The sequence below is a fragment of the Mus caroli genome, unplaced genomic scaffold (genome assembly GCF_978045245.1).
Source record: "Mus caroli unplaced genomic scaffold, Mus_caroli_1 scaffold_13, whole genome shotgun sequence".
Lineage (NCBI taxonomy): Eukaryota > Metazoa > Chordata > Mammalia > Rodentia > Muridae > Mus > Mus caroli.
Genome location: NW_028227268.1, coordinates 39,663,315 through 39,678,495, shown reverse-complemented (window position 1 = coordinate 39,678,495; position 15,181 = coordinate 39,663,315). Strand labels below are relative to the sequence as shown.

Here is a 15,181-nt window from a genome sequence, read left to right as displayed (position 1 = left end):
GAAAGAGTTATTCAGTGTGGCCTCATCGGGAAGAGGATCAAACAAGGAGGCCCAGTGACCCACAAGTCCTTCTAGGCACTGATGTCAAACTTAGAGTTAAACAGAGGCTGAGGGTGTGCAGAATTAAGTACTCCTGATCAAGGTGTAGTCTTGCTAGTAAGTTGGCCCATTGCTGTCTGGGTTCTGTCTGTCCTGGAAGATGCTCTGACAAGTTGTCAGAGCTGTGGGAAAGCTCTTCCAGAGAGTCAGTTCCTCCTCTGGCTGCCACCAGCCTCTCTCCTTTTCCCCGTGTGAGATTCCCCCAAGTAGTTTCCAAGCCCACTGTCTCAACTGACACTCCAAAGGGAGGGCACTGTCTAGAGAATTTTTGTTTCTGTTACGGTGATTGAAATCTGAGGGAAAAGTGCAAAAAGAAACTTCCAAGCCACTTCTGTTTTTCTGTTCCCCCAACAGAAAATCGAGACTTGATTGAAGGTCTAAGCTTCCTGAGAAGAGCCCTATCTACTGGGACAGGAAAAGAGTCAGGGCACTCTTGGACCTCAGTGTAGGTGCTCTGCAGGATAGGCTCTTCCATCATTAACTATGCTATGTGTTGTTCATTTAAACAGATGTTGATAAAACGTCAATTTCCTCTCACGACCGAGCTCGTTTTATTCCACTTTATCAAATGGCAAACGTTGTAAGGAGCGTTGTAAGCATGTCTATGAAGAGTTTACTTTTAACTCACTGTCAGGAAAGGTTAAAGAGGCCTAGAGAGGTAGCTCAAATCTGAGTTTCATCTCTACAAACCCCGTGTTTGTAATCCCAGTGCCTGGAAGGCACAGAGGAAGCACTGGGTGCTTGCTGGCCCACCATCTTGGCCTATTTGGTGAGTTCAATGAAAGAACCTGTCTCAAAACGAGGCAGAAGGTGTTTACAGAAGGGTAGATGAACTGTCCTCTGGCTTTCTTGTATAAACATGCATGTGCATGTATAGCTGTACATGTGTGTGTACCTGCACACACATGGACACATATGGAGAGTGAGAAATGTATCTTTGCTTAAAAGGGAATATTATAAATCAGTTATCTGGATTTCAAAGAGGAAATGTAAAAAGGCTGATCAGGCTCTATGCTTCTGGCTGCTATGAAAGGGTGTGGTCACCAGGTCCCAGTCCCCGTGCCTTCTCCACCCCCTCCCCCCATGAGTCACAAGGCTACAGAATCCAACATGAATCTCTCTGTGACATCCTTGGGCTTTTCTGGACTTACTGACTGCAGCCTCCAACTGCGTTGACTGCAGGAGAAGGGAAAATGCTGGCAGCTGAGTCTCTAACTAATAGAGGGATTATTAATGGCTTTAAATCTCTTTAACAGCACCCCTCCCCCTTTCCGCTTCCTTTAGCTTGCTTCTTTAGTCTGTTGGGGAGGAGGGAACCTGATTTGTTCCCCCAGCTCCAGGGGTTCTGGGGGTATCCATGCCTGAGTTGTAAAGAGTTAAGAGAAATTTGTACTCGCCAGAACATTAAGAAGCGCAAAGACGGGCAGGAGAGGCGACAGTTGGCTCCAGAACTGGAGGAATGCTTAGGAGTTCCACGTGTCACAGGGTCGGGAAATCTAGGCTGGAGTTAGCCCCCTGGGAGCTCAGTCCTTTTCCGCCTCCACCCTCACCCCCAGTTGCAGCATATCCTGCTCTGGATCCTTTCGAACTACCCTGTCCCCCCCTTCATCCCCCAAGCAGCAGCTTGTTCTGCAGGAAACCGCGCCTGGAGGGTAAAGGTAGAGGAAAGCGGGGCGGGGGTGGGACGCGGGGGATATCAACAATCTCGAACGTTTGGGGAAGTGGAGATAAAGGAGGGCTTTAATTTTCTGCCTCTTGTTCTTCCCGGTACCTCCACCGACCCACCATCCTGAAGATCGCTGTCCTTGGTAAGCTGAAGATCTTGCTGTGAGGATTCCAGCAGAAACCAGGGAAACTGAGGGACTTTCAGGCACTGAGGAGAGGGACCCTGGAGTAGTGGAGTCTGAAGGGTCCTGTGAAGGGTCAAGTAGGGTCGGGGAGGTTTGGGGGACATGGGATTGTGCCAGGTTTCCTTCCCTGAGTGGCCGTAAGAACTATTAACGCCCCTTCAAAGTGAAAAAGAAAAAGAAAAAGAAAAAAAAAAAAGCTCTCCTCTTTCTTAAAGTTAACCGAAGTTACTGGAAGCACTGGGGTTTCCTGGTCCATGGAACAGGACTGCTTTCTGCAGAGTGCCCCGCCCCGTGCGATGTCACTGCGCTCAGCTGATTTAAGGACCACAGGGTAGAGGTCTCCACTCTGGACCCAGGACATCAGCTCTGACTCCAGGAGACGGGGCGCCCTGCGGGCTGCGGAGGACAGACTCCAGCGGGTAACGGGTCCTTCATAGTCTTTTGCACAAGTTTTATCAGATCCAGGGTCATCAGGTTCCCCTGCGAGGTTGTGGGGAGGCAGGGTGCCGCGCCTGAATTCCAGAGTTCGCTTCCCATAACCTGTGGTAACATCCAAGGATAGCCGGCTGGGAAGCATCTAGGGTCCATAGGCTTGGGCGGCAGAGGGCCGGAGGTGTTGAAGGCTTGGGAAGGGAAGTCCCGGGGAAGGTGGCCGAGTGAGGAGAGGGACCTATCCCGGGGAGGAGACGCGAAGTGTCTATCACCAGAGTCACCTTTAAACCTCTGGCTTGGTGCCTATAGAGCCCAGTGTCCGTAATAACTGATAACGCGGTTAACAACAATTCAGTGGGCAGTCCAAAGAAGCAGGTCTGCAAAGCGTGATTCCGTGACTTTGTTTCCCTTTAAACAGGGTGGTTCTGAAAGCAGAAGTGACAGGGGAAGTGATCAGAGAGATGAAAGCATTTGGTGGTAGCTCCTCAGGTCCTAGGGTTGGGGTGAGGTGGTTGTTGGTGGTTCAGAGGCAAAGCCCTAAGAGGAAGTGGGTGTACTGTTCTCTAAAGCTGAGTTTGTCGTGCCTGGGAAATAGAAACTGATCCCTAATGTGTGTGTGTGTGTGTGCGTGTGTATGTGTGGTGGGGGGAAGTGGGAGAGGGGAATAGGCAGGAACGGAGGGTTTCTGTGTCTGAACCTATACCAGAGCAGTGACTTTAGTGCCACAGCACGCTGAACCAGATGATGGAAGGGTTTAAATGCCAGAAGACATTTAAAATTTAAATGCCAGAAGACATTTAAAATTTAAATGCCGCTATCTTTGTGAAAGTGAAAGAAGAGACTGACATGGCTGTGGACTTTCGAGATGGGATAGGAGTTCTGCCAATCAGAAAGCAGAACTCCATTTCTGAATTATTGACATAGCAGGAGGACTTTCAGGAGTCGCCGCTGGACCCAAAAGGCAGTCTCTACGTTCTAATGTCTTTGTCGGTGAAAATATGAAACAAAACGAAAAACTACTCTCAAACTTCTCGAGGGTATTACTTCCTGCTCTTATGTAACTGCAAGGGAGGAGAGGAGGTGTCTTTTAAATTGTGCACAGTTTGTAAAGCCTACTGTTCTCCTCAGCACACAGTAGGTTTTCACTGAGAGGGCACTTGGTGGATCTAAGAAGTCTAGATTTATAACAAGCAAGGGAGAAGGAAAACAAAGATTAGAGGCATCTAAAAGTCTTTTTTTTTTAATATAATTTTTTTAAAAGATTTATTTATTTATTATATGTAAGTACACTGTAGCTGTCTTCAGACACTCCAGAAGAGGGAGTCAGATCTTGTTACGGATGGTTGTGAGCCACCATGTGGTTGCTGGGATTTGAACTCCTGACCTTTGGAAGAGCAGTCGGGTGCTCTTACCCACTGAGCCATCTCACCAGCCCCCCTAAAAGTCTTAAAATGCCAGGTGAGACCACACCCGTTAGTCCCAGCACTGGAAAGACAGTCGCAGGTGGATCTTCAGAAGTTCAAGACCAACCTGGTCTACATAGTGAGTTCTAGGTCACCCAGGGCTGCACAGTAAGACTTTTTCTTTAAAAAAGTCTCAAAGTGCAGACTTAGAGCCATTGGTTTTTATCATAGATTTTGTTTCTACAGAAAAACAAAAACAAAAAAACCAAAAAACAACCAGCAGATGGTTGTTTCCGGCAGTGTTGGGGTGAAAACTCAGGGTCTCCTACTTGCAAGGAATGTTCTTTGGTTGGTGGTTGAGACTCTGAGAACCTCCAAGGGTCCAGGTTAGTTGACTCTGTTGGTTTTTCTATAGAGTTCCTATCCTCTTAGGGGCTTCAATCCAAGAAGGGAAATTCTTATAGCCCACTGTATTGAGTTTTTCTTTTCTATTTTTTAAAAAGCTCTATTTGTTTGGGGCTAGAGAGGTGGCAATTAAGAGCACTGCTTATGATTGCAGAAGACTTGAGTTGATTCCTAGCTCTCCCAAGGCAGCTCACAGCCATCAGTAATTTCAGCTTTAGGGAATCTAACTCACTCTCTGGCCTGCACAGACACCAGGCACACACATGCATACATGTGGACAGAACACCCAGATACATAGATTAAAAATAAATGAAGTTTTAAAAGGATGTCATTATTTTCTTTTATGTATCTTGGTGTTTAGCGTACATGTATGTCTGTTGACTGTATGCATGCTGTGCCCTTGGAAGCCAGAAGAGGGTTTCAGATTCCAAGTTACAGACAGTTGTTATCCACCACGTGGGACTGGGATTTGAACTCAGGTCCTGTGGAAGAACAGCCAGTGTTCTTTCACTGAGCCATCTCTCCATCCCTTTCTTTCCTATATTATTCATTTAATGCCATGTATATGAAATGTCTGCCTAACCCAAGGGAAAATGTTGAGAAAGAGACAGAGAATATGAATCTGACCACACACTCTGTAGCAACCAAATCATAACCCCTGATTATTTAAAACTTGATTGGCTAATAACTGGCAGCTTCTCTGATTTCACCTCTATTTCCTACTCAGGAAGCCAAATATGTTCTCTAAATTAATCACGAAGGATGCTCCATTTCTAGCAGGTTGCCTGTTTCCCCAGTAACAACAATCTCAGTCAGATCACACCCAAGCTTATTTCAACTCTCCTTCCTGTGAGATCCAGCCAATGAAAATGATGGTGGTCGACTCTCTAGTTATAGTTAGCTCAGAATCAGTATCATGCTCTCAAGTGAGCGCTCTTAATAATACCCACAGTTTCCTGGAGGTTCCAGCAAGACACCATCTCACCACTTGCTGCTCTAGAGCTCAGCCTTTGGCCAGGTGAGTACCCATCACGCACGCCTCTTGTGCTTTGCAGATGGGGGCTTGTTGGTTCTGCACTGATGTGGTGAGCTGCGGCTCAGATCTCTTGTATGAAGTTCTCAGCTACTTGCTTTCAGTTTGAGTTTTGTTAATGATTCTCACTTGAGGGCGGAGTCCTGGGTGGAGTCAGCCTATTCCTTTTTATCTCCTTCTCTCTTTCCTGTGCCCTATTAACCATAACAATGAGAGTTGCTGGGGAGAATTGGCCCTACAGACCAGCAACTTTGCAATTCTCCCTGAACTGGTGTCCGTTTAGACCAAGAATCTTAGGTCACTAATAAAACCAGATATGGTTCTCCATCTATCTTGAGTTTTTGTCATGAGATTCTAGCTTTGATCCAAAAAGTCATCTCTCTGGTTTGCAGCCAACCTCATGAGGGGACACAGATGGTTGGGTCTGGGTTCAAAGGTTGGTGACATGAGATGCAGGTGTGGAGATGGCTTTCACTCTTCCTGTTGATTGATAGCTCTTCAGGGTGTTCTATGTCTAAATACTCTACTCATCTAGAAAAAAACCAAACTTGCTTCTTAGAGGTATGCTACCAAATCACACACCTTCCTAAATGCTGAAAGTCTGCATTAAACTGCCATTCCTATTGTTCCAAATAGTCACTAATTTTGTTCATGAAATTCTGCCAGACATAGCTGCAGGAATTCTGTCTTTGCCTTCCTAACCAGATTTGTATTGCATCAATATTCTAAGCATGTGTGTGTGTGTGTGTGCATATGTGTGTCTACATGTGTATGTGTGCATGTGCATATACAACTTTCTTTTTGACACAAATAGAAACCACCTGGATCAGAGGGTTCAAAAATCATCTTTTCCATAGTAACAACGATAAATTACTAATAAAATCACATTGGACTAAAAAAAAAAAAAATCTTAGAAATTTCCTAGTCTTGATCAGTGGAGAGAAATAAAAATGAAGCAAGATGACAAACACCAGTGTACTACACAGATTGCTTTTGACCAAGGAAGCTTCCTTCTTGGGGTCTACAAGTACTATTAGAAAATTTCCCAGGTTTTACAGATGACCTGAGAGACTTTGCCACTCAGAGAACTTGACCAAAATAGTCCCCCAAAACTACAGCTCTGATAAGATGGCTCAGTGTGTAGAAGTGCTTGCACGTAGGCCTGATGACCTGAGTTCCATCCCAAATCCCACAAGGTGGGAGAGAACTGACTTCTGACCTCCTTGTGCATGCTGTGGTACTGGCCAGTACATGGGCACAACACATTTTAAAAAGCAAGCAAACTCAAACGAGCAGTTCCCTGTGGCCGTCCCACAGACTTAGCCTCTTTCATGAAGCTGGCCTCAAGCTATGTGGGATAAAGGGTCAACTTCAGAAAGGAGTCCTTAAAACTTCATTTCCCACCTGCGCCTTCTTGTTCTAGTCTAATGGTTCTATCTTTCTGGGTTTCAGGAAAAGATTTCAGCTAAAGGCGGAGAAGATGAGTTTCCTGAAGGATTTGGAACTGAACTTTGCGGAATGTATACAAGATGGAGGAAAAGCGACCCTTGGGGTTAGGCAAAGGGTGGAAATGGACGCCACACATCGCATGAAACAGAACGAAACCATCTCGCAAGCTGTGTGCGCTCTGCTGAATTCCGGCGGCGGAGTGGTCAGGGTTGAGATTGAGAACGGAGACTATAATTTTGAGAGGGATGGAGTTGGCCTGAATCTGCCACCATTGTTCAGAAACCATTTAGACGAGATGCTGCATGGAAAGCTCTTTTTAATATATGTGAGTTCGTGGGACGTGGCAGCCTCGCACGTGCGGCTCGCTACCTTGTGTTCCAATTTGTACCACAGATGTGGAACATTAACTGAGGTCATGGATCCTGAAGAAGCCCTGGAATTCCTTAGAAGGGTCCAGGATCCTAGGATTCCTGGTGACTCTGACTCGCTAAATCTACAGGAAGCTCCTGTTGGTGACGATCAGATGATCTTAGCTTCTGCTTTGTTTCATAGCCCGCAGCTCCAGTACCTGGAAAAACTCAACTTCAAAGAGTCCTCACACGTTGAATTTCAAATGTTCTCGGCAGACCTTTCACAGGGCATTAGAGAGAGACTTCCCAAGTGTGTTTCTGCACTTGCCAATTCTGAAGGGGGCTATGTGTTTTTTGGTGTGCATGATAAGGAACGTCAAGTCATTGGATGTGAAAAGGAAAAGATAAATTGTACCAACTTGAAATCTACTATTGATGCCTGTATCAGGAAGATGCCCGTCTACCACTTCTGTGGACAAAACTACAAAGTGCAATATGACCTTAAATTCCTTGAAGTGTATGATAAGGAGGCCCTTCATGGGTATGTCTGTGCAATCAAGGTAGAACGATTCTGCTGTGCAGCATTTGCCAAAGCGCCCGATTCCTGGGAGATAAAGGACAATAATAAGAAGCCACTAACTGCGAATGACTGGGCCTTTCGGATGATAGAAACCAACCCAGGTCAGGGAACAAGACGGAAATGTTGCTGGGGGTGGGGTGAGGCTGGGGGGGGGGGGAGTAGGGGCAGGGGAGGGGTGTGGGAGGATAGAGAGAAGAAATGAAGAGATGTGAAATTCTTTGGAATTTGGAAGGTCACCGCCCTTCCCTCTGACTATTCGTCTTGAATACTCTGCATGCATCAGAATGGCAGTCCCATTAGAGGTTGATGCGGGGACAATTCGAAAGAGTCACTTCTGTTCCTTCCACATTTCTTTTCTTGTTTACTTTTTGAGACAGGTTAGCCTAGGCTGGCCCCAAACTCAAAAACCTCCTGCCCCAGCCGGGCGTGGTGGCGCACGCCTTTAATCCCAGCACTCGGGAGGCAGAGGCAGGCGGATTTCTGAGTTCGAGGCCAGCCTGGTCTACAAAGTGAGCTCCAGGACAGCCAGAGCTATAAAGAGAAACCCTGTCTCGAAAAACCAAAAAAAAAAAACAAAACAAAACAAAACAAAACAAAAAAAAACCTCCTGCCCCAGTCTTCAAGAGTGTTGGGTGATAGGCGTGAACCACCACGCCTGGCACAGATTTCCTCACGTTCATATTAAGACCTCTTCCTTCCCAAATACCAGCTTTCACTTAACCACTCAGCAAATCCCCACTACACACCAACAGGTGTGTCCTTTCTAACTAACTTTTTGACAGTTTCCCCTCCCTGTTTTTTAAAGCACTCTTTAAAAAAATTTTATTTTACATATATAGATATTTTGCCTGAATATTTGTGCAACATGTATGAGCAGTGCCTGTGAAGGTCAGAAGAGGGCAACAGAAGTCATGGAACTGGAGTTACAGATGGTTGTGAGCTGCCAAATAGGTGCTAGGAACAGAACCTAAGTCCTTTGGAAGAATGGCAATGCTCTTAAGTGCTGAGTCAACTCCCAACATGCAAAAAAACTTTTTTTTTTTTTTAAATCCTTTCTCTGAGCTTTTCATGAGCAAACCACGGTTTCTCCATTTTCCCATTTCAGGAGCCACAGTATGACACTAACCATACTGCCAGGCCAGAGAGCAGGGATGTGATAGGCATCTGTTTTAGAAAAGGCAAGACAAAATGAGCTTAGATGAGAGGAAGCCAATGGTAACTTCAAAAGTAACAAAACAGGGAGGAAGGAGGAGATGGGGGGCTTGTGGAGGGGAAACTAGGAAGGGGAAGAACATTTGAAAAGTAAACAAAATAACCAATTAAAAAGTAACAAAACAAACAAACAAAAAGGTCATTTCAAAATTATGCAGAATCCTAGACCATTGACCGTCACATTTTCTATTCACATACACTTAAACTAGTATTCTAAAAATATACAATAATTTTATTTCAATATGATTAACTATTAAAGGTTTGGAGCGGTAGCTCAGAGGTTAGGAGCATGGGCTGTTCTGGTAGAGAACCTGGGTTTGGTTTCTAGCTGATCTGTGCTGGAAATGCAAATATCTGCAAATGGTTCAGCTAAGAAGTGTTTTCTGCCCTCTGTGTACTCAACGGTTGTTTCATGTTTCCTCAGACCTTTCCAGTTTCCCTCAGATGATCCCCAGGAAGAGTATGTTAAACACCACACCCTGCAGCAAGACCGTGTTTACACATAAATATTTGAAATGTGTGGAAGACCTGCAGAAGGATTACTTTCCAGGTAACTGTTGTTTCTGGCCACTTTGGAACAGGTTGACTGTTTCCATATTTAGGGGGAGAAAAGCCTTGATTTGAGTCCATACAAAACCACCTATGGAAAGTGCAGAGAGGGGCTGGAGCTATGGCTTAACAGTTAAAAGCACTGGCTGCTCTTTCAGAGGACCTGGATTTGATTCCCAGAACCCACGTGATGGCTTACAACCATTACCACAGTGGGTAAGTATGTTGCAATGTAGTTGCAGAATCCAACATTAGCAGTGAGAACGAGTGCATTATTGCCATGTGCCATGTGCAAGTGCAGGGCTGAGTGTGGACCATGTCCAGGTACATCTTGTTGTGACTTTGTTCATGGATTTTCTTGGTTCTCTTATTTTGAAACATTCTAGTGTTTCTGGATTTTTCTTGGTTTTAGTTGTTTCACCATTAAGCTTTTGCATACAGCCAGGACATAGAACAAAGACAAATTTAGACAGGGTTTCTCTGTGTAGCCCTGGCTGTCCTGGAACTCACTTTGTAGACCAGGCTGGCCTTGAACTCAGAAATCTGCCTGTCTCTGCCTCCCGAGTGCTGGGATTAAAGGCATGCACCACCTTCCCACTAGTGTTCTCATAGTCCAAGAGCGGCTCTTTCGTGCTGCCTTGGCTACTGTGTTCTCAGTGTAGTCCATGTTGGTCACAGCTGGTTATGGGCTCCCTCAGACTCAAGATTGCTTCTCTTTTTGTTACTAATAAAAAACTGATCATTGATACATGGTAGAGCTCAAAGATCGAGATCTATATCATACCATAGTGAAGTAGAGTAAGACTAATTACTAGATACTGATTTGTTTAGTGATTTACTTAAAGCACTGCTTGTACATCTGTTGGCCAAGCAGGGCTTCACTTGCCATCTGAAACAGGATGACCTGGAGAAACAGTTAATAAATAAATAGACAAATAAATAAATAAGTCCTGGCCCTTTAAATCCTGCTGACTGCCACATACTCTATAAAATCTTGCTTGCTTGCTCACTCCACCTAGTGGCTTTAAAGTGTAATTCGTTATTACAGACAGCACGGGCTTGAAGGCTTTTCATCCACTGGTCCTCTCTTCCACTCTCATTGGTGTTAGAGTGCTTATTCTAGAAAGATTCCCACAGCAATGGTGATTATTAGCTTGTCTCTGATTCATTCCGATTCTTTCCTTGTCTAGTGTCACCCAACAGGATTACATATACTCCAGAGAGCGTCTACAAGGACCTCTTCTCAGATTACAAAGGTCTAAGAAACTTAATAAATGTGGAAATGCGCTGTTTCTCTCAAGGGATATTGATCTTCTCCCACAGCTGGGCTGTAGATCTAGGTCTTCAGAGGAGGCAAGACGTCATCTGTGACGCTCTTCTAATTTCCCCGAACAACGTTCCAATCCTGTACACCATTTGCAACAAGTGGGATCTGGGGAACAGGCACTATTCCATGACAGTCGCCCGTACCCTGAAGCAGAAGCTGGTGAATGTGGGTGGCTACCCTGGAAGATTAGGCATCATTCCCTTGGTCTTACCACTGGGTTCTCACCAAAGAGTAAGGAATGACTTAGAAATGCCGGTTTACCCCGAATCCTATAACTTCATAACCACACAGCAGGTGGAAGCTCTGTTGCAATCTCTTGTGATCATCTTGTTTGGATTCAGACCCCTGTTAAAGGAAGAGTTAAACTTTGAGTCTGATACTGTGGCCCTGCTCTCAGACCAACAGTATGGGTTGCTTTCAACTAACCTGAGCAAGCACAGAGAGATGTTTGTTCACGGCTTACCTGGATCAGGGAAGACCACTCTAGCTCTCATGATCGTGGGGAAGATTAGGAATGTGTTCAACTGTCAAGCTGACGACATTCTTTACATCTGTGAGAACCAGTCTTTGAAGAGGTTCATTGTGAGGTAAGCAACCTGACTCTATTCATTTCTTTCTGGTGGGCAGTTTGAATGGGTGTGGCTTTTGCAGGCTAAGCTCTGGGTTGTTGCTACCATGCTCAGGAACTATTCCTATCTATTGGGCTGCCTTGCTTTGCTTAGCTGAGGAACTCTGACTGTGTTTCTTCCACTTGCATCAGGAAAAACATTTGCCAGGCAGTGACACGGAAAACCTTCATGAAAAATACCTTTAATAACGTGCAACATATCATCGTGGACGAAGCTCAGAATTTCCGAACGGAGGAAGGAAATTGGTTCGCAAAGGCCAAAGCCATCACTCAGAGAGTGAGAGATGGCCCAGGAGTTCTCTACATTTTCCTGGATTACTTTCAGACCAGTCACTTGTGTTGCAGTGGCCTCCCTGAGCTCCAACACCAGAAACCATTATTGAAGCTCACTAGAATGCTCTGCAGCGGAGACAAAATAACCAGCTACCTTCAGGATATAATGCATCAAATCAGAGCAAATCCTCCCCCAAATGTCCCCCAAGAAGCCCTGATGGTGGGTGAACCACTTGAATGGGGTCCAGATGTCACAGGCAACTTAGAGATTATTGATAACTTGAATTTGGAGCAGATGTCAGTCTATGTAGCAGAGAAATGCCAGTGTCTTTGGAGGTCTGGCTATTACCTCAAGGATGTTGCTGTTCTTTTCACTAGAGCCAGAGATATAGAAAAATGTAGAGACAAGCTTCTGCTAGCAATGAGGAGGCGGTCCATGTCTCAGCTCGCTGAGGAACCCAGTTTACTAGTGCAGGTCAGGGAGGGGTTGGATAGTCTGGGTAGTCATGTCGTGTTGGAGAGTGTCCACCGATTTTCAGGCATGGAAAGAAGTATTGTGTTTGGGATCATTCCAATGGGATTTGAGACAGCCATTTCCTACAATGCTCTGCTCTCTCTGGCTTCCAGGGCAAGGACACATCTATATATTTTAAAGGTTGTGTTTTGATAGGAAGATGCCAGTTTTCAGTTAGCTAGGGTTGGTCTCTAGCTGTCTTTGAAGGTCTTTGATCTAAACATTTAAGCACCAAAAACATTTCATGTACAGTCAGCCACACTCAGGGCAAGCAAATATGAGTATGGGGGATTTAGACAGTAGGAAGAGACAGCAGAGCAATTAGCTGGCACTGAGATATCCTCTCTCTCTCTCTCTCTCTCTCTCTCTCTCTCTCTCTCTCTCTCTGTGTGTGTGTGTGTATCAGGAAGGACTGGTTGTTTGAGGTAGGGAGGAAAGAGCCAATCATGAGATGACTGCTGAGTTCTGGTAGACTCAGATATTGTCCTTGTTTGTAACACAGCTACCTGCAGAAATGCTTGATCTTGGTGTGTGGAGAGAGCATGAAGGATGGAGGGAGAGAGTGTGTCCATCTTTAGCAGGACATAGTTTGAAATGTAAGTTCACAAACTGCAAGCTATAATTTCAGGGTGAGTCCAGTTCAGTTTAGCTTGTCGAGTTACTTCCTGTTTTGCCTTTCATGGGCATTACTGTTTCTGATCTTTGCTTTCTACATGACGTGTTCATTCAGAATCTCTCCCTTTGACTCCACTTTAATACGATTCCTGCGGAGACCCAGAGTTACTACCGTCAAAGCGCCAAAGTGTGGGTTCAGTGGTTTGGAAGGTAGAGGGCCTAAGAGGAAGAATGTACAAAGTCTAAGCTTGGCATCACTCCACATTTAATTTAGTAACCACAGTATGCAAACATAAGTCAAATATCTCTGCTCTCTGTGCGCTCGCCAGTTCAACCAGCCTTTGGAAGGCCGTTGCTGAAAAAATACTCATTTGTCATTTACTTTAGGTCTCTGTATAGTCCTGGCTGTCCTGGAACTCACTTTGTAGACCAGAATGGCCTCGAACTCAGAAATCCGCCTGCCTCTGCCTCCCGAGTGCTGGGATTAAAGGCGTGCGCCACCACGCTCGGCTTCTCTGAAACTCAATATTTAGAGCCAAACAGAGCAAACTTTTCTGGGAGATACAAACAAACAGTAATCCAGAGTTCATTTCCAGGGATGATTTGCAGAAGCAAATCATGAAAACTTAAGGAAAATGAAAAAACATAGAGAGTATGACATAAATTGAATAACTTGGAGAAAAAAAAATCACACATTCTAATGGGTGGATCGGAACCTACCATGTTTATCAGAGAATGTGTGGGTATGGGTGAGTGTGGGTGTGGATAATAATCAGAAAAAAAAAAGACAAAGAAGCTTGGGGAAATGGAGGGCTGGAGAGTAGGGCATCAGGACACATGTGCTATGAAGCAGAAAGGATGCTGTGGGGGAGATGGAAGTGGAGGCACAGGGGAGGGCTCAGGGAGGGGAGGGGCACAGATATTAGCAAAATACTGTAAAAAAATAAACTTGAACATAGAATTGGTTTGCTTTAGGCATCTAGTTACATTCTTAGAGAATTTATATCAAAGAAATTTACTTCTAGCCAGGAAGTGATGGCACACACCTTTAACCCCAGAACTCAGAAGGCGGAGGCAGGTGGATCTCTGAGTTGGAGGCCAGCCTGATTTACAGAGTGAGTTCTAGGACATCTAAGGTTATACAGAAAACCCCTGTCTCAAAAAGCAAAGCTGAGCCAAACCAAACCAAACCAAATCAAACCCAAAAACCACCATCAACAAAAAAACTCCAAACAAACGACAAAGAGCCAGGTAGTGGTGGTGCATAGCTTTAATCTCAGCACTATGGAGACAGAGACAGAAGGATCTCTTAAGTTTGAGCTAGCCTGGTCTACAGAGTGAGTATCAGGATAGCCAGAAAGGTCAAGAAACAATATGCTGGGGAAATGCTGGCAGCAAATGTCATAAATATTTTTCCCTAAAGTTTCTATTCATGGTAGTTTAATCCCAGCACTCAGGAGGCAGAGGCAAGTGGATCTCCATGAGTTTGAGTCCAACCTGGTCTACATAGTGAGTTTTGGGCTAACCAGGGTTACATACTGAGACCTTGTCTCAAAATTTTTTTCTATACATAAAAGAAAAATTTCCAAGATTAAAGGAAAACTGGACAAAGAATTTGACAGGAAGAGCACAGAAGGAGTTTAAAAAGCTCCTACACATGGGGGAGACATCCCTTACGGTGGCATGAGTGCCACATAACCAGGTGTGTGACGACATGCTGTTTGGAGGGAAAGACCTGGCAATGGCCATGATATGCTTGGATGTTTATAACCCTTTACCTTGAGATTCATTTCTAAGGAACTTATTCTGCACAGAGAGCTTGCACACATGTAAAAAGCTTCTGGGTAGACGTATAGAATTTTGCTTCTAGTAGCAGAAAGCACAGCAGTAGTAAATACCAATACAGACGAGTTGAAGGGAATAATTTACAGAAAATCACAACACACCATCATATCACAAAGCCATAAAAAGTGAGATCTCCCTTGTATTTATGTGGGGCCATCTCTAAGATGTTCTGTATTGGGAACAAAGTCTACCTATCCTGTGCCTCTAGGGTCGACACACATGCTTGCAGATGCTTTCAGGATTTTTTTTTTTTTTAAATAAACCTTAAAATCCCTGGAGCAGGGGCATCGGTGCCCAGGGAGAAAGACAGCTTCTGCTCTTTTGGACTCTAGGTTCTCTACCATGTGGCACTTGATGAAGTTTTGCTTTGCATATGTTTTTACTTATAAATGTAATGGATTTATAAATGACTTTCTCAGTTTTTATCAACCTGTATCCTGGATAAACATTTCATAATCATAGTGGGTATTAATAGTGGGTAGCGAATGGGGGAATTTGAAAACTATACAACATAAAAGTATTTTTACTATGTAGGATGTAGAAGTGCTGACACACTGTCATATTTGGTTCAAGCTTTTTTTTTAAAAAAATAAAATAAAGGACATAAGATATTGCAA

The 15,181-nt window shown here is 44.6% G+C and overlaps 1 protein-coding gene across 4 annotated transcripts; it reads left to right on the top strand.

Moving 5' to 3' along the window:
- Window positions 1-1,705: 1,705 nt before the first annotated feature.
- Window positions 1,706-15,181, top strand: LOC110305110 (schlafen family member 5). Of its 4 annotated transcripts, XM_021176903.3 has the most exons (7): window positions 1,706-1,757; window positions 1,895-1,907; window positions 2,165-2,368; window positions 6,675-7,702; window positions 9,238-9,363; window positions 10,553-11,276; window positions 11,450-15,181. In XM_021176903.3, the coding sequence occupies exons 4-7, from the start codon at window positions 6,703-6,705 to the stop codon at window positions 12,255-12,257; spliced, it is 2,658 nt and encodes an 885-aa protein (XP_021032562.1). In that variant the 5' UTR covers window positions 1,706-1,757; window positions 1,895-1,907; window positions 2,165-2,368; window positions 6,675-6,702; the 3' UTR covers window positions 12,258-15,181. The 4 variants fall into 4 exon arrangements, with proteins under 4 accessions (XP_021032562.1, XP_029339167.1, XP_021032561.1 ...); XM_021176902.3 differs by lacking the exons at window positions 1,706-1,757; window positions 2,165-2,368 and adding an exon at window positions 5,142-5,207 and having other exon boundaries at window positions 1,877-1,907; XM_085829750.1 differs by lacking the exons at window positions 1,706-1,757; window positions 1,895-1,907 and adding an exon at window positions 5,142-5,207 and having other exon boundaries at window positions 2,276-2,368.